Genomic DNA, 19,844 nt, shown 5'->3' with positions numbered 1-19,844 from the left:
AACATTCAAGGCTATATACATTTTTAAACCTCTATAAACTTATTTTCTTATGCCTCTAGCACTTCTATTTCTGTACATTACCTGCAGATAAAGCATTATTAGCTTTCTCGGGAGGTGTAGAGTGGCTCTCTTTCCCTTGACCTTCCTGAGGCAGAACTTGACTCCTAAAGGAATCTACAGATTTTGTAGAGCCGGTCTTTGGTATGTCAGAGTTGGGTTCTCTTTGATAAAGTTCCAAATGACATGGTCTCTCTTGAGATTTCACGTCACCATCCAGGAATTTACTGTGTTGCTGAAAGTCATTATTCATATCACTTTCACTGTTCACTTTTTTACCTTCTGGCAGAAGCTGGCAGCTTCCTTTGGCCAGGACATGTGACCTGGTGTTTTGGTCTGTGGCTGAGGCACTCTGTGTGCCTGGTCTTGAAGAGCAAGTGCCACTGCGGCTTGGCAGAGTGCTTTCTCTTTGACATGCACTATGGCTTGTATCTTGTTTACTGTCTTCACTCTGCGAGAATCTGGAGAAGCAGGTCCTTCCGTGATGCTCAAGAGAAACCCCATCAAAAACATCAGAAGGAGAAAAACAACCTACGGAGGGCTGGGAGGGAGTTTGGACTTCCCCTTCATCGGATCCCAGCTCTTCACATTCGTCTACTGAAAGCAAAACTGACCTTCGAAACTTCTTAGTAGCAGAAAACTCGCGACTTTCATTTTCAGTCCCATCTTCAAAAGCCAAGTTAATTATTCCCTGAAACTGTTGAGGATTGGGGGTGGACAAAGAGAAATTTTCTGCAACATTTTCTGCTTCTGATCTTTCATCTTCTGTTTCATCTGCTGAAGAAGAAACCTGGTCCATTTCCTGAGTGAATGGGACACTGCCTCGCAGAATATTTTCTTTTTCCCTAGGATGGAATATGGTAGAGCGAGACCAAATTTCTGGCTTTTTCTTAGGAATCTCATCATCACTTGTGGAATTCACTTGGAAAGGCTCATTACTGCTTTGCTTTTTTACTTTCACTTCGATTCTTAGGTTGCTGTCGTAAATCTTTAGTTCTTCGGGAGTGCTGGTGTCACTGCTACTTCTCCCAAGAAAATCATGGCACCGCATAGTACCGCACTTAGAAATACCTCTGCCATTCGACCCGTCATCATCCTGAGAGCCTCCAGCGTCATAGTCTTCAGACCGGGGCTTGATGTCGTCAGAGGACGTGCTGGCACTGCCGGTGTCAGACTCAGGGCTCTCTCTCGGCTGCACAGCACTGGAGCTTAGACTCCAGTGACCCAAGAATGGAGCCTCTGCAGTTGCATGGTTCTCTGGAGTTTCTGATGTTTCCATACTTTTAGGAGATTTTTTTCCAGATGGTTCACCCAAAGCACACTTGGTGTTAACACCTAAGTCTACTGTAATGTGCTTATCATCCTTCATAGCAGAGTCATGTGACAACTGACTAGGAATTGTTGGTTCTTCTCCATGAAGTTTAGACTTCCTGTCATCTTGAGCAGAAGTTAAGGCACCATCTGTCCTTTCAGGTCCACAAGGGAAAGCATCCTTCCCACAATTCATGCTGGGCATTTTGTTTGTGTCTTCTTTCCCTACTTGTTTTTCTCTATCTGATAGTAAGTGGATTTGCTCTGCATTTGTTGAGTCTAAATCACAAACTGGATTATAGCTTAAAGAGTTTTCATTTGGGTTTGAAATCTGGGATTTCTGAGCAGTGATGCTATAAAGGTTTGCCTCTGGACTGCAGTGATTTGTGTTGTGACTGGGGATTTTTTTTCTATTTTGATCTGAACCAATCTCTCTGGATCTCAGTTCATGTCTTACTAATTTACTCAGCTGTGAGCTATTCAGGCTCTCTACCACCACCTTGTCTTTTTCATGGTGACTGGGTGGCTTGTGAGGGTCAGGCCTGCGTGGCAGGGACGCTGCTGCACCACCAGCATCAGGCGCGGGGTGAGCCACAGGGGCCCTGCGCTGCCCGTGGTCATGCGCACCGCGAAGGAGGCCTTTTTGGATAACAGGTGCTTCAGTTTTTAAAGGTCTTTGAGATGAAGACTGAGTTTTCAGTATAACCTGTCCAGGAAGCACTTTTTGTTTTGAATCTTTATTGTTCAAACTTTCACCTTTCTTGGCCTGGTTTAGGTTTTTAGGCACTGGCGCCAGTTTTGCATTAACTTTAGGCAAAGTTGGGTGCCCTTGCTTGACAATTTTTCTCTTAGGTGTTTGTCTGTCTGCAGCTGTGTGATGACTCAACTTGGCCACATTTTCATCAGACTGCCTTGAAGAGACTGAAGATTTTACTGATTGTGGTGACTCTCCTTGGGATCCTAAGAAAATAAAATTCAGAAACAAAATGCACTCTTCAATTCTGAGTGAAATTTGATATTCCAAATCACTTTACAGAAAATACAATAATAAAACAAAAGAATAACACTCAATATCTGTAATAAAATAAACAATTACAGGTTGGGAGTTACTCACATGGTAAAATATGTTTTTCTGTTAAAAATATAGAGGAGGAAGAAGAGGTGGCTCAGCAGTTAAGGTGTTTGCCTGTGAAGCCTAAGGAACCAGGTTCACATACGTCAGAGGCACAAGAGGGCACATGCATTTTGAGTTCATTTGCAGTGGCTAGAGGCCCTGGCTTACCCATTCTCCCTCTCTCAATTAAATAACATATATATATATATATATATATATATATATATATATATATATGTATGTATATATATATGTATACACACACACACACACACACACACACACACATAGAGAGAGAGGTGTGGAGAGATGGCTTAGTGGCTAAGGCGAATGCCTGTAAAACCAAAGAATTCAGATTCGACTCCCCAGGACCTATGTAAGCCAGATGCACAAGGTGGCACATGCATTTGGAGTTCATTAGCAGTGGCTAGTGGCCCTTCATGCCCACTCTCGGTCTTTCTGTGTCTCTCTCTCAAATAAATAAAATAAAAATAAAAAGTATTTAAAAATATATAGAAAGAGATTCTATTCTAGGATCTTAACAAAAATTCAAATATGATCTCCTTTCACAACCAAAGACTTGATTCCTATGCCAATATTGGATTTGCATAAATGTATGAAGGCACCAAAATCTGATTTTCTTATATCAAAGCAGCAAGAAAGGCCTTCTCTTTGAAGTGTTTTTATGGAGTGAGGTATTAAAAGAAGACTTTTCTACGCAGCTGAAAAAGAATGTAAATATAAAATGGAATGTTGTCGAAATAAGTTTTTCTTCAAACATTATTGAGGCCATTTTATTTACACCATATTATTATTGTAGCTCATTAGAATTAACAAGTTAGGTCTACAGTGGAAGCCAGAACTGTTGACTGCACACAATGAGGGATTAACTTTGCAATTACATATGTTTATGCTGCTTAAAGTCTTAAGAGATGATGTTTTGGGCATTCAAATCATTTAAAAATAATCCATCTTATATTTTATTTTTATTTATTTGAGAGGGGGAGAGAGAGAGAGAGAAAGAGAGAGAGATGCAAAGTGAATGAGCATGCCAGGGCCTTCAACCACTGCAAACTAACTCCAGATGCATGTGCCACCTTGTGCAGCTGGCTTACATGGGTCCTGGGGAATTGAACCTGAGTCCTTTGGCTTTGTAGCAAGAGCCTTAATGACTAAGCCATCTCTCCAGCCCAGGGTTACCTTTTTTTTTTTGTGGTACTAGGGGTTGAAATATGCAAGCTTGGCAAGCCCTCTACTAGTGAGCTACATTCAATCAAAAACTTTACTATGTTTAATTTTAGCTGTTACTGGCAAATGAATGATTTTCTCACCCTTCGTTTAAATTGACCTTTGGTTATATTTCATAATGAAAATCAAATTATTTTCATAATTTTTAAATTTTTTATTTGAGAGAGAGAGAGAGAGAAAGAGAGAGTGAATTGGCAAGCCAGGGCCTCAGCTACTGAAATTGAACTCCAGATGCTTGCGCCACCTAGTGGACATGTATGATCTTGCGCCTGCCTCACCTTCGGGCATCTGGCTTACATGGTGGGATCCAGAGTAGAACATGAGTCCTTAGGCTACACAGGCACCTTAACCGCTAAGCCATCTCTCCAGCCCTTTTTTATTTTTAGAATTTTATACTGTTCTTACACATACCAGTGTATAATGCACGAAAAGTTAGTTTTTTTTGTTTGTTTGTTTTTCTATGACAGGATCTCATGTAGCTCAGAATAGTTTCAAACTCATTATGTAGCCAAGGATGATCTTGAACTCCTGATTTTCCTGTTTCCACCTCCAAAAATGCTGGAACTGAAGGTATGTACCCCCATACCTGGTTAAAATAAATACTAGTATTTAAGATCAGCTAGGAGGTTAGCAAATTATGTAATTCAATGTAACCCACTCTTCTTTCTGAGAACAGTGAGAAAAATGGTCATGATACAGATTTTGGAGAAAGTCTTCATCCTTATATAACACATACAAAAACCATCAAGCCCTAGTCAGGCGTGGTGGTGCTCACCTTTAATCCCAGCACTCAGGAGGCAGAGGTAGGAGGATTCCCGTGAGTTCTTGGCCACCCTGAGACTACATAGTGAATTTAGGTCAGCCTGGGTCAGAGTGAGACTCTACCTCAAAAAACAAACAAACAAAAAAATCAAGCCCAACCCCCATCAAATACCAAAATACAAATCTAAAAAGCATATTTTCACCTTTATAGTAGAAAACAAATGTAAAGTAAGTGAAATAATGTTTTATCTTGCTTATTTGCTGTGAAGTTCCAAATCAGAGTTTTGCTTATTCATCTTACATAGGAAATAATATTCATGACACTCAGGAGTATTTCAGTTCTACCTTGAGTTTTTGCAAGATTAAATGGGGCACTCTTTGTCCTCTGCTGAGCTGGAGTATAGCCATTGCCACTTCCTCTTTTCTTCAGGATTGCTTGTGGTACTGGATCACTATATCCTTTGGCACTGGCCTTTTTTACTAGACTAAGAAAAAAAGATTTACATTTAGTATTATAATAAGATCATAAAACATGGAAACTTATAAAACACTCATACATGAACTTTTTGTTTTTGTTTTTTTAAGGTACAGTCTCACTCCAGCCCAGGCTGACCTGGAATTCACTATGTAGTCTCTGGGTGGCCTTGAACTCACAGTGATCCTCCTAGCTCTGCCTCCCAAGTGCTGGGATTAAAGGCGTGTGCCACCCCACACGGCTATGAAGTATTTTTATTTATTTATTTTTTTTTTTATTTATTTTTTTAATTTTTAAATTTTTAAAAAATTTTTATTAACATTTTCCATGATTTAATTTTTAAATTTTAATTAACATTTTCCATGATTATAAAAAAAGTCCCATGGTGATTCCCTCCCTCCCCACCCCCACATAAATATACAAGTTTTAATAATAATTCCATCAATAGCCTTGATGCCCCAACCAAAAGACAGATTTGCAGACTGGATTAGAAAGCAGGATCCTTCTCTTTTTTGCCTCCAAGAAACTCACCTCTCCATCAGTCACTATCTTTAGGGTAAAAGGATGAAAAGCTATAATGTAAGTAACAAACAGGCGTTGCTATTCTAATATAGAAAGGATAGACTTCCAATCAACATTACTTAGAAGAAATAAAGAGAGGGCTGGAGAGATGGCTTAGTGGTTAAGGCACTTGCCTGCGAAGCCTAAGGACCCATGTTAGACTCTCACCTAATCCAGATGCATAAGGAGACACAAGTGTGCAAGATTGCACATGCACAAAAGATGGCACACATATCTGGAGTTCAATTGCAGTGGCTGGAGACCCTGGTGTGCCAACTTTTCTCTCTCTCTGTCTCTGTCTCTCTCTCTCTCTCTCTCGTAAAAAAAAAGCCCACAAAAAAGCAGGATCCTAGAAAATGATATTTTAATTAAGTGGGCTGTAAGCAGACAGCTTCAGGTTTGCTGAGATGAACTTCCAGACCAGGCACAGTTATGGAGGAAGGGATATTTATTGAAGCTTACAGATCTAGGGGAAGTCCCATAATGGCAGAAGAAACTGGCCTGCAACTATGAAGTATTTTTATAAGAATTAAAAACTACATCTCTTGGCAGTGACCTTGGGACGACTCAGAAGGTATCATGGTGATGGAAAGAAATGACCACAGTGCTTAGTACTGCAATATCTCTATCACACCTTCCAAGGCTCAGGGTCTAATGCGGACGAGGTGATGGAAAGAATGTAAGAGCCAAAGGAAGGGTAGAACTCCATCCAACATGCTCCCTTCAGACACAAAATGGCCTGGATATCCCTGGCCTCACAGTGCCTGACACTACCTGTACAAGACCATCATAAGAGGAGGACAAGATCATGACATAAAAATTAAAAGAGAGACTGATTGAGATGGGGAGTGGGTATGATGGAAAATGGAGTTTTAAAGGGGAAAGTGGGGGGAGGGAGGGTATTACCATGGGGTATTTTTTATAATCATGGAAGTTGTTAATAAAAATTTGGAAGAAAAAAATAAAATAAAAATAAAAAAGATAAAAAAATACATCTCTTCTGAAAACAGAAAACCATATATTCATATGTTTTTAAATTGTAGAAGTACAGTCAAACATGATAAAGTGATGCATAGTCACATGCCATGAATGTAGAGTAACATGCTCTCAATATTTTGTATCAACCGCCATTTTGTATATAAAAAATAATTGCATATGTATATTTTTAAACAAAGAAGAGTCTTTAATAATATTTAGCTGGAAGTCAGTTCAGAGATAGTTACATGAAACAGTAGGTGGACTCATACCTGCTATTTACATTAGCATCTTGTTCATGAATGATTTTTTTATTTGAAGTTCCATTGGTAACTCGTGAAACAGGTTTAGATTTTATAGCTGTAAATTGAGAAATATCAACCATGAAAGAGAATACATTCAAAACAAATTGATATAGTTTATCAATTAGGCACTCCAAACATAAGACTTATGGCATTTGAAAGTAATTAAAGCCAGCAAGGACTATTCTTTCTAGGAACTTTAGTTATCAGGAGCTTGCAAAAATCAGGAGTATAGGGCTGCAGATGTAGTTCAGTTGGGAGAGTGCTTGCCCTGGGTTCATCCCCAGCACCACATACATGGGGCATGGAGGCGCAGGCCTATAATTACAGCACTTGGGAGGTAGAGGCAAGAGGATCCAAAGTTTGGATCTTCCTCCACTACAGCATGAGTTTTAAGTCAGCATGACTGACCTTGTCTAAAAGGAAATGTTTTTTAAAGAATATTGAGCTTGGGGTATAGAGTACAAGGCCATGAGCTCAATTTACACTGCACCCCCACCCTGGACCACACACACACAAAGGTTAAATAAATTACACTGCTAAAACTCACCTACAGTGGAAGGTTTGACACCATCTATGCTGTTTTTCACCATCTGTCCTGGAGGATCACAAAAGTATGACTGCTGACTAGAACACTTCTCTTCTACTAATCCATTCTCTTGTGGCTCACCTGGACACTCAGTGGAAATCAGTAACTCCATACTTGAGTTTGTGGATCTGTTGGAGGGCCCTGCAAGGGGGAGGCATGGGAACTCTTTCCCTGTCACCTTTTTAAAAGACTTGGCTTTGGCTTGTGCATTTAGGTTTCCAGTCAGAACCTTGGGCCTGGCACCTGCTACCTGCCCTTCCTGACTTCTTACTCCCTTTCCATTTGCTGAAGGTTTGTGTTGTTCTGCTGCTGCTGCTCTCTCCACAACTTTGGCCGACAGTTCCTCCACACTGGCATTGCCACTGTTTTCTGTTTGGGGCTTTACTATTGTTTTGGGATTTCCAGATATATTTTTTTCCCCAGTTTTCAAGTCTTTTGTGATTTTAGATGTTATTTTTGTGCCACCATTCTGCTTTAATACTTGATTTATACTATTTCTAGTAGTGTTTGATGGATGTCCAGATGCTCCTAACCCATCAGATTTCATCTTTAGATTAGTAGACTGGTAAGTCCAACACTCTGCTTTGTTATTTTCTCTCCAAACTTTCTTTTTCACAACACGAGGGTCAGAAGATTGTCTTCTTTGCTACAAAAAAGGGAAAAAATGTAAATGAACAAATCTTTGACACATAATATTTCATGTTTCTTTTTTAATTTTTTTGTTTAATTTTTATTTATTTATTTGAGAGAGACAGACACAGAGAGAGAGAGAGAAAGGCAGACGGAGAGAGAGAGAGAGAATGGGTGCACCAGGGCCTCCAGCCACTGCAAATGAACTCCAGACATGTGTGCCCCCTTGTGCATCTGGCTAACATGGGTCCCAGGGAATCGAGCCTCAAACTGGGGTCCTTAGGCATCACAGGTAAGTGCTTAACCGCTAAGCCATCTCTCCAGCCCAATATTTCATGTTTCAACACAGTATCTTTACTGCACTAAAATTTTATTTCACACACACACACACACACAATATTTTAATTTACTCATTTGATAAGAGTGAGAAAGTATGAGCACAGTAGGCCTCTGCTCCTGCAAATGAACTCCAGAAGCCTATACTACTTTGTACATCTACTTTATATAGCTACTAGGCAACTGAACTAGGGCCAATAGGCTTTGCAAGCAAGCACCTTTAACCACTGAGACATCTCCCTATTTCTTTATTTATTTTTGGTATTTCTAGGTAGGGTCTCACTCTAGGCTAGGCTGACCTGGAAGTTTAAAAAAAATATTTTATTTTATTTTATTTATGAGAGAGTAATAGAGAGAGAGACAGGGAGGGAGAGACAGACAGAGAGAGAGAGAGAGAGACAGACAGACAGACAGACAGACAGACACCAGGAGCTCTAGCCACTGCAAACAAACTCCAGAGGCTTGCACCCACCTTGTGCATCTGGCTTTACAAGGATTACATGGATACTGGGGAACTGACCCTGGGTCCTTGGGCTTTGCACACAAGCATCTTAACTGCTGAGCCATCTCTCCATTCCCCTATATTTATATTTTATCATTTTACTTTTTTTTTGACATTTTCAAACATATATTGCATTTTGATCATATGTTCTCCACATTGGCCTCCATTATTTCCCTCAGTCCCTATGTACTCCTTCTCATCACTTATCAGCCAAGGGATAAGTAATCCTTTTTTTTAAAGTATTTTATTTATTGTTTATTTGAGAGAGAGGCAAAGAGAAAGAGAGAGAGAGGGATGGAAGGAGAGAGGGATGGAAGGAGAGAGAGAGAAAGAGAGAGAGAGAATGGGCATGCCAGGGTCTCCAGCCACTGCAAAATCTGAACACATGTACCACCTGTGCATCTAGCTTATGTGGATATTAGGGAATTGAACCTGGGTCCTTAGGCTTCCCAGGCAAGTACCTTAACATCTAAGCTATCACTCTAGCTCCTAAGTAATCTTTTGAAGGCAAAATTTAGTAAAGTTCATATTATGATAGGCAAGTCCTCTACCACTGAACTACCCTTAGCCCTTTAAACTTTTTATTATGATATGAAGTCATTAAGTGCTTGAGACAGGGCTTCGGAGGACCTGAGTTAGGATGCCCAGAACCCATGGAAAGCTGGACACTGTGGTGTTAGCATCTGCAATTCTGCAATAGGGAAGGGTGAGAAGGGAAGTAGAGACAGGAGAATCCCTGGGAGGTGTCATGCCAGAACACAGTGGTGAAAACGGGAGACCCTGCTTCAGACAATGTGGAGGTTAAGGACTGACATACCTAAGGTTGTTCTCTAACCTTCACATATGTTCTGTGACAGGCATGTGCCCTCATACAAAAACATACTCATTATATACATAAACACAAAATCTTACACCAAAACTTTATATCTCAGGCCTGGGGAGATGGCACAGAGGTTAAAGGCATTTGGTTGCAAAACCTGACAGCCTAGGTTCAATTCCCTAGTATTCATGTAAAGCCAGATGCACAAAGTATTACCTGTATCTGGAGTTCATTTACAGTGGCAAGAGACCCTATTCATTCTCTCTCTCTTTCTTGCTCATGCGCGCTCATACACTTTCTTTCAAATACATAAAAACAAAAACATATTTTGAAAAAACCTTGTATCTCTAGCCATATTATCTTAATAAAATTTAAAATACATTATTAAATATCTACTTTACTTACTAAGTTATAACAAAGATTAATACCTAAAGTTTCAGTATATCTTTAGTGAATGACAATATCCATTTTTTGAGGCCCATTCTCAGGGTCCATGCTAGACCTTTTTCATGTGTCATTTCTTTTAATCCTTGTGGTAATCTTATGAAATAGGTCCTATAGCTATTTTTACTTCTTAGATAAGAAATTGTGTTTAAAGCAGGTATGTGACTTACTCAAGGACAAACGTGGAAAAGGGATGTAACTGGGGCTTAAGATCATGATTTTTTTTTTTTACCTCAAGGTTGTGGTCATCTACATGATATAATTTAAGAGGCATAGTAAAGAGTTAATCAAAAATTCATCATATGTGATTCCAGGAAATATATCATTATACATTTAACACTCTATGGTAAAAATAATTTACTTTGTGGAGTACTCATTAAAACAAAACAAAAAGGTGCCTAAGCAAAACAACACATACAACTGAAAAGCTTGGTTTTAGAAAAAAAAAACAAGATGGTAAAAACACTGACTGGAGGTTGTAGAAAGAAATCGTAAAGTTAGCTGGAAATGGGAAAGGAAGGAAACAGAAAGGCACTGAACAAACTGCTCCGTCACTTTTGTTAAACTCAATCTTAGTAAGGAAGGAAACTACAACATTTTTTTAAAGTTGGCAGGAATTTTAGAATAAAATGCTAAGTTACATTGTCATTCTTTTTGCTTATTTTTCTTTTGGCAAAACTGTATGAGACCTCAGGACAGAACCTGTGCTGTCTTTATCTTTATATCTAAAACCCTTGACACCTTGCTGACAATAATATATGAGGGCCTCAAGAAAATGTTCATAACTGCTGTGAAAGCTGAGTGTCTACTGACACACAGTTCAAAGTATAATGTCTTTTCTTTTATGAGAACATTCTTATATGTACTAATTTTTTATTGATTTATTTAATTGAAGAGAGAGAGAGAGAATGAAATATGGGTACTTCAGGGCCTCCAGCTGCTGCAAGTAAACTCCAGATACATGCATCACTTTGTGCATCTGCTTTATGTGCGTACTAGGGAACTGAACTCATGCCATCAGGCTTTGTAAGCAAGTGCCTTGACTGCTAAGCCATCTCTCCAACTCTCAAAGTCCAATTTCTTTTTTAAACATATTTTTATCTTTTAGAGATAGAGAAAGAGGCAGATATAGAGAGAAAATGGGTGCATCAGGGCCTCTAGCCACTGCAAACAATCTCCACACACATGTGCCATCTTGTGCATCTGACTTATGGGGGTACTAAAGAATCGAACCTGGGTCCTTAGACTTCACAGGCAAGTGCCGTAACTCCTAAGTCATCTATTTGCAAGCAGAGAGAGACAGAGAGAAGAGACAGACATACAGAATGGGCACGCTGTGGCCTCCAGCTGCTGCAAACATTCCAGAAGCATGTGCCACTTTGTGCATCTGGCTTTACGTAGGTGCTGGGGAATAGAGCTCAGGTCATTAGGTTTTGCAGGCAAGTGCTTTAACCATCTCTTGAGCCATCTCTCCAGCCCTTAAAATGCAATTTCTAAATGTGAAAAGCTTTTAATTACTGGAAATATCTGCTTTTAGACCCCTTCCTTAGCCTTTAAACTAACCCTACTTACTCCCCCTTGCTATGTGTTATGTGGGTAAATATTCTCCTTTGGAAACTTTACCTTAACATACAATCATGATAAAAATTCAATGTGTTATGTATTTCTAGGCAGATTTTAACTTATATCTTCAAAGCTTATATTCTATTCTAGTATGTATTTCTGGATAGTCTTTAACTTATATCTTCAAAGTTTCTATTCTAATTCTAGCAGTATTTTTTGATTACTTTTTTTCTTTCAAGACAGGGTCTCTCTATGTAGTGTAGCTGCCCTTGAACTCATAATCCTTCTGCCTCAGCCTCCCCAGTGCCGGGATTACTGACTTGCACCACCATGCCTGGCTTGGAAACATCATCAAAAGAACATAGAACAGTATATTAATTACCATGTACCTAATATCCAGCATTAACAACTACCAATGCATGGCCAATCTTGTTCTGTATAAAACTACCCTTCTTTTATCTTGAAGCAAATTTTAGATTTCATGTACTTTAACCTGAAATATTTTAGCACTAGCAGTGTTCCTAAACTCTTCTCTTTGTCTCATCTGATTACTTAAGATTTCATCTCTTCTGAAAACAGATATTCATTGAGCGTATGCTATATGCCAGATAGCTAGCTGCTCATAAAATATTCAACTAATTTTCATAATAATCTTGCCAGGTTTCCTTACTCCATGTATTACAAAAGCAAACAGAGAATAAAAATGAAGGCAAAACCTGAACTCTTCTATTATATGCAGCACACATTTCAGTATACCATTTTCTTACTGTTAACAGACAAACCTTTCAAATAGCCAGGAAGATAAAGTAAAACAACTAGCATTTGTTCTATTTCAGTGTAAGGAAAGGAACATGGAAAAGACTGGTTGATGACAGGGGAATGGGAACAGACAGGTTGAATCCTGGGAGGCTTAAACAAAAAACACAAGGAAGGGCTGGGGTTGTAGGGAAGTGCCTACTACTGCTGTGGGGTAGGTGTGCAGCCTGCAATAACCTAAAAAAACCAAAACCCAGACAAGGATGGCAGGAAACTCAAGAACACACACACACACACACACACACACACACACACACACACACACACACCTCTATAGAGTATGTTATGAGCAACTATATAATAAGCTTATTTTTAAAGAAGACTTCCATTTTTAAAACATTTTTTTTGTTTATTTTTATTTATTTATTTGAGAACGACAGAGAGAAAGAGGCAGATAGAGAGAGAGAGAGAATGGGCAGCTCAGGGCTTCCAGCCACTGCAAACAAATTCCAGACATGTGTGCCCCCTTGTGCATCTGGCTAACATGGTTCCTGGGGAATGAAGCCTCAAACTGGTGTCCTTAGGCTTCACAGGCAAGCACTTAACTGCTAAGCCATTCCTCCAGCCCATAATAAGATTTAATGTGACTGAAAGGGAGCCTACTTGTTTCTGAACTTATATAACTTGAAATTTGGGGTGAAATGGAATTAAAATCTTTTTTTTTTTTTTCCTTGAGCTAGGGTCTTACCTAGTCCATGCTGGATTCAAACCGGCTGTGGACCAGAGGCTGGCTTTAGCTTCCTGACCCTCCCTAGTGCTGGGATTATGAGTGCACACCAACATGGCCATCACAAGTGTTCTTGAGTGTACTGTTTTGTTTCTCAGCACTTTTTTTTTTTTTTTTTTTTTTTTTTTTGAGGTAAGGTCTCACTCTAGCCCAGGCTGACCTGGAATTCACTATGGAGTCCCAGGGTGGCCTCGAACTCACGGTGATCCTCCTACCTCTGCCTCCCGGGTGCTGGGATTAAAGGTGTGCGCCACCACGCCCGGCTCTTTCAGCACTTTTAAGGTACAATCTGCATCATCAGTCTCTAAGAGGGGCTAAGGTGTGAAGTAATTCTTCACCCTACACTAGATGCCAGATGGTCTTAGGTAGAGCATAGGATGGTATCAGCATACTGTGAAATATGCTCTGAAAAACAGGGTAAGAGGTTTTCTGACAAAAACCTTCCATTGTCCAGTTTCATATCAGGGACATTAGGAACTTGACCTCTGCCTTAAGCTCCAATACCTCGGTTATGTCTGGAGAAGCACTAGTTCCTACCTACGGATGATAAGGAAGCAAAGATTACATGGTTTTTGCATTCTAAAATAGAATTCTCAGGCTGGAGAGATGGTCATCAGTTCAGGCGCTTGCTTGCCAGCAATGCCTAACAACCTGGGTTTGATTCCCCAGTACAAATATAAAGCCAGGTGCACAAAGTGGTACATGCATCTGGAGTTTGTCTGCAGTGGCTAGAGGCCCAGGTATACCCATTCTCTATGTTTCACTCTTCTTGCAAATAAATAAATATTTGTAAAACATAAAGAAATCAGAATGCTCAATGAAAGATTCCATATTATTATTCAAACATAATTTTATACTTCAAACATTTTATTGGTTATATGAATGAATATAGTTACTTTGGAAACCTGACCATTATTAATAGTTGACAAGAAGAAAAATTATATATATATATGTATATATGTATATACATATATATATATATATATATAAAATCAAAATTTTCCATTTTAATATTTTAGTGCTATCTATATGATTGATGGCATAGCAGATGTCTGGAACTTTTTCAACAGGGCGCACATAGTGTATATTCATTAACAACTACTCCCTTTTGACACTGCATCCCTTATCTTCAAACCCTGGCAATTATCTTTTTACTTCTGTTTATAAGAACATGAAGGGGCTGAAGAGATGGCTTAGTGGTTAAGGCACTTGCCTGCAAAGCTGAAGGACCTCTGTTCAATTCCCCAGGACCCACACAAGCCAGATGAACAAGGGTGCATGCACCTGAAGTTTGTTTGCAGTGGCTAGAGGCCCTGGCACATGCATATTATCTATCTATCTGTCTATGTATGTATGTGTGTATGTATGTATGTATGTATGTATGTATGTATGTATGTATGTATGTATGTATGTGTCTGTCTGTCTGTCTGTCTGTCTGTCTGTCTGTCTATCTATCTATCTATCTATCTATCTATCTATCTATCTATCTATCTCTGCCTTTCTATCTCTCTCTGCCTCTTTCTCTCTCTCAACTAAATAAATAAAAATAAAATATATAAAACAAAAAAAAGACGATACCTTATATAAGCACACCAAGTAAATTTTAAAGTAAAACACAGGCATTTCTTGGTACTCATTGCTTTCCTTCACACCAACAATTGTAAATTAAAATCTTAGCACAGAGGAAATTGGAACAAGTAAAATTTTCCTTTGTAAGAAGTAGGTTAATTAGAAACACAGACATGGAATTTGATCTAGATTTCTTAATCTACTGGAATAGCTCCAATCTGCAACTTGCCAAAAAGGTTTTCAAGGAAATGAAAAGTGTTTCCTATGCCAGCTGGATATAAACATTCGACATCATTTAAAATTTCTACATCAAATGTTAGATGCTTTTAAAAAATTATTTTCAAAATTATTTTCACTTAGAAATAGCTTTAATTAATGAATATATTTTTGAAAATTATCCTCAAATATAAAAGTTAAATAGTTTGAATTTTTTTCATTGGGCTCTATAATATTTTATCTTATCTTTATCTTTATTTATTTATTTATTTTTTGGGGGGGCCCTATAATATTTTAAAAGTTTACCTGAGAGCTACTGAGCACAGGCTCTGTGAAGATTTATCTGAGAGCTAGTGAGCACAGGCTTTGTTAAGGTTTACCTGAGAGCTAGTGAGCACAGGCTTTTTGCCAAGTCTTCGATCATCACCTTTGTCAAATGCAGCTGTGGAAAAAACAATCCAGCAATTTATTTTTATAAAGTATTAGTATAAACATAGAAGTACAGGAAAACAGGATGCCAGCAAAAGGTTGTATTTTGATGAAAATTGAAAAAAAAAACTGAAACCAGATGAGTACACAAAATAATTCTGTGATATTTTTAGAACTAAAAAAATCTTTTATTTATTTATTTATTGGAGGGGGACAGGTAGAGAAAGAGAGAATGGGTGTGCCAGGGCCTCCAGCTACTGCAAACAAACTCCAGACACATGCGCCACCTTGTGCATTTGGCTTATGTGGGTCCTTGGGAATTGAACCGGAGTCCTTTGGCTTTGCAGGCAAGCACTTTAACTGCTAAACCATCACTCCCACCCTATTGTTAAGAATTTTCAATAAAGAAACCCAATTATCAATCATATTTTTGGCCCCTGAAAGTCTATATTCTTAAAGTTAATGAAAAGAAATGTAAAATCTCACATTAAACTTTAAAAAACCTAGAAATTTCTCAAGCTGTGAAGTTTTAGATAACTGGTTTCATTTAGCTTTACAAATTTCAAAAGATTACATATTATTATAAATGTAATATTTTATAAGCAACTCAATATAAAAATATGTCAAACAAATATAAAAGCACTCTATTGAAGTTAAAAATATTTTCTGGTTTTTCTGGTATATCATGAAGAAGACAGAAGAGAAAATACGGTTCTGCTAAAAATAAATCAAGAAATAACCCTAAAACTCATCACACTTTTTTTGAATTAAATAAAAATTCATTTTTTGTTAGGTTTATTTGGGAATTATTGGGGAACTCAAGTTTATGCTTTTAAAATAAGAATTTGAATGACTCCTAGAAAATATATAAGAATATATGGCAATTATAAATGCAATTTAACTAATGCATTTCTTTGGAAGGTCATGAGGATTTAAGATATACTTTGGAGATATATATATCATTTCTAAAATTTGATTTTATAAAAATCAATTAAAATACATTATATTATCTGCAACTCTATCATGTATCTTCTATAATCTCTGTTCTACAGGATATGTGCTGCACGACAAAGCAAGATCTTGGAAATGGCATTGTAAAGCCTGATCTGCTGCAAGCAAATGACTCTGCACAATGATATATAGAAAGGAATTAATAAAGGAATTTCTCCCAAGATAAGTAAATCAACTGGAACATAAGAAATGTGAGAACAAAGATGACCCAAAATCATTCCTTTATATACATTTTTCAATGCATTAATTATGCATGTCAGGATTCATTACAATTCAACATATTTAAGATTTTAAAATGTGACACTGATACAATGTAATAGAATGAAAAGTTCTTTTGATAATTGTAACACCAATGCCATTTTATTTAGATGTGTGTATATGAACGTTTAAATGTATTTTTAATTAGTGCTGTGAAAAACTAAAGAACAATGACATTCAACTTAACTAAGAAATCTAAAATAAAGAAAAACAAAGTTTGCTACCAATCAGAAGAGAGGTGAAGGACACCTACTCTAAGAATGCTGATCTTGCTACTTCACACTATATAGGTTTAATAGTGAAGAAAAACTGTCATCTAAAAACCAGCACAGAAAAAGTCACAAGGAAAAATGTCCAATTTCTAATGATCTCATGATTTTGAGCAATGGACTAACTTTGAGAAGTGCTCTTCAATTTATATCTAGTTGCTTTATCATGCTATTCATAATGCAGGACAGAGCAGGTTACATTCTGAATACAGCAATGAAGTATTTAAGAATGCATTACCAAGAATATATTTCATTACACATAGCTTCCATGTGCCAGACTACTAAGATGTTTGCTTTATAAAATATAGTCTCTTAGCTTAAAATGTTTTTTTTTTTTTTAAGTACAGCTGCTAAGCATACCACTATAATTTCTAAGGCACCTGCTTTAATCCCAAAACAATCATGAAGCCATTTTTAGTTCCACACCCTCAAATTTTTATTTTAACATTTTAAAACAAACATACTTTCTGATCAATATACATCTTTTGTTTAGTGCTAATGTTTCAAATGGTACCTATTAAGTGTCAGAGATCACTGTGCGGCTCCTGAGGGACACTCCGCAATAGCACACACATCCCTGAACCAATCAATTGTGAAATAAAGCCATCTAGGCAAAACCACAGAAAGGCTAACTCCCGAAACAGATGTAAAAGGTTTACTGCAAAATACGTTTGAAAAGGGAGAGCAAGTCTGTTTGGTAATCTGTTCTGTATGGATTATAATTTTTTATATTTCTAAGCTCACCACAAGAATGTTTTTAAGCAAATTTGACTCAAATATTGTAACAAATACACAGTAGGATTAGCAACTGATACAAAAATATCTTTCATTTACTAAGAACAGCAAAACCCTGATTTATTCAAACTGCCTAACATGCTATGTGAGTTTTGATTAGCATCCTAGTACTGAACAGAAACACACAGATATTATCTAACCACTGTTTAGAATGCTCTCAAAATAATGTTGTCACAAAGATCATAATTTGAGAATTAAAAATCCCATGGCTAACATACCTGCTTGGATTTTCTGTTGATCATCTGTGTTCATCAGTTTCCAGTTCTCTGTGTGACGAACAGCATAGAAAGACTGAACCAGGAAGACCCAGAGCTTATCACGCAGAGCCTGGATCTTGCACGTAAAACCCTGTGCTCAAGCAACAAATCAGCAGCTGGTGAGAGCCACATTGTCATAGCAACCAGTCATTACTCCTTTCCGAATCTACTTACTCCTGAGCTAGATCAATGATGTCATCACTTAAGATTTTTAAGATCGCTGGGTGCTGTTCTTCATGAAGGCTTACTCATTAACAGACCATTACAGTGAACATGAACATGAAGCTCAATGTTATCCTTTCAACTACACATCATTTTAAAACATCAATGCTCTTTACAGGAATATCTTTCACAGCCTTTTCAAGGCAACTGTGACATTACAAGGTCGAATACTCTATGTAATAGTAATAAATTTGATGAAATATTTTATCATTTTATAGAATAAAATGCCAATAATCTGTAATTAGCTTATTAATTGTCACTGGTTAATTACATTTAAAAATTGTAATGTTTAAATTCTGACTTTTCCTATTCAATCTAATTTTTAAAGTAAAAGATTTTTGAGAAATAGGAATTAAGAATATATTAAGAATATCATTAAAATAAAAGGCACTGATGATTAAAACTACTAAAATATACATTTTATATCTGTAAGCTTAATGCAGTTATCAGAAAGGCTAGAGTTACACTGGCCAAATAATATTGCTAAGTACAAAACTATCTTTAGAATTAATGAGCTAAACTACCAAATTCTAAACTAAGTTCATTTGGAGGTAAATGGAATTTAAAAAATTATATTATGAAAAATTCTAAATATATAAAAGAGACCATAATCAAGCCTCAAGGTGTTTGCTGTCTGGTTTCAGTGACCCAGGCATCAATTAAAATACATATGAAGGGCTGGAGAGATGGCTTAGTGGTTAAGGAATTTGCCTGTGAAGCCAAAGGACCCAGGTTCAATTCCCCAGGACCCACATAAGCCAGATGCACAAGGAGCACATGCATCTGGAGTTTGTTTGCAGTGGCTGGAGGCCCTGGCGTGCCCATTCTGTCTGTCTGTCTCTCTTCTCTCTATTTCTCTCTGCTTACAAATAAATAAAATAAAATAAAAAAGAAAGGTTATTGCTGGGCATGCTAGTGCATGCCTTTAATCCCAGCATTTAGGAGGCAGTGGTAGGAGGGCTGCTGTGAGTTCAAGGCTTCCCTAAGACTACATGGTGAATTCTAGGTCAACTTGGACTAGAGTGAACCCCTACCTCAATAAAAAAAAATACATATGCAAGTTAAACTCTTAAATCACTTCAAAGATTACATTATTTAGTGAATGCTCTTATACTCCGTACCATTTCCTTTGTATTTTCAGAGCTCAGTAATACATCCAGAGCCCCAAGAAGAGAGCAACTATTTTCAGTGGTAATGTTTTCTTCAATTGCTTTTAAAATTTGGTCCAACAGATCAGTTGTACTACTCATTGCTTGTGACTATAAAATATAGAAATTGACATTTAATTAAACACATGTAAAATACATTAGCAATGTAAACATCTAGTAAAACAGCAGTACAACCATCATAATTGGTGGTATAAAGTCAGCCAGAAACCATATTTGCTCTTTTGTTTCCTTGTTAACATGTCTGCATACACACATACATATCTACATTCACACAAACACCCAGGTTCTAAGCATTAGCACAGCTCTAATAACAGAACCTAGAAATAAGCAATAGGAGTTCTTTATCCAATGACTAAATCAGATACAGGAGATTTTCAGTAAAATGGAATTTTTCATGGACTACAATTGTATTACTGA

General features: G+C 37.5%; 1 protein-coding gene across 3 annotated transcripts in view; it reads right to left on the bottom strand.

Annotated features, from left to right (window-relative positions):
• Btbd8 (BTB domain containing 8) overlaps positions 1-19,844 on the bottom strand; it is a 94,687-nt gene that overhangs the window by 2,070 nt on the left and 72,773 nt on the right. For all 3 annotated transcript variants that reach the window (XM_004653679.2, XM_045138236.1, XM_045138237.1), the window contains 7 exons: positions 19,380-19,517; positions 17,998-18,127; positions 15,398-15,459; positions 7,356-8,040; positions 6,776-6,863; positions 4,838-4,977; positions 82-2,328 (listed from right to left, as the gene is read on the bottom strand). In XM_004653679.2, the coding sequence (XP_004653736.2) occupies positions 82-2,328; positions 4,838-4,977; positions 6,776-6,863; positions 7,356-8,040; positions 15,398-15,459; positions 17,998-18,127; positions 19,380-19,517 (3,490 nt within the window). The remainder of the gene's footprint in view (positions 1-81; positions 2,329-4,837; positions 4,978-6,775; positions 6,864-7,355; positions 8,041-15,397; positions 15,460-17,997; positions 18,128-19,379; positions 19,518-19,844) is intronic.

Source organism: Jaculus jaculus, chromosome 19 (genome assembly GCF_020740685.1).
Source record: "Jaculus jaculus isolate mJacJac1 chromosome 19, mJacJac1.mat.Y.cur, whole genome shotgun sequence".
NCBI classification, from domain to species: Eukaryota; Metazoa; Chordata; class Mammalia; order Rodentia; family Dipodidae; genus Jaculus; species Jaculus jaculus.
This window is presented reverse-complemented; position numbering and strand designations above follow the sequence as displayed.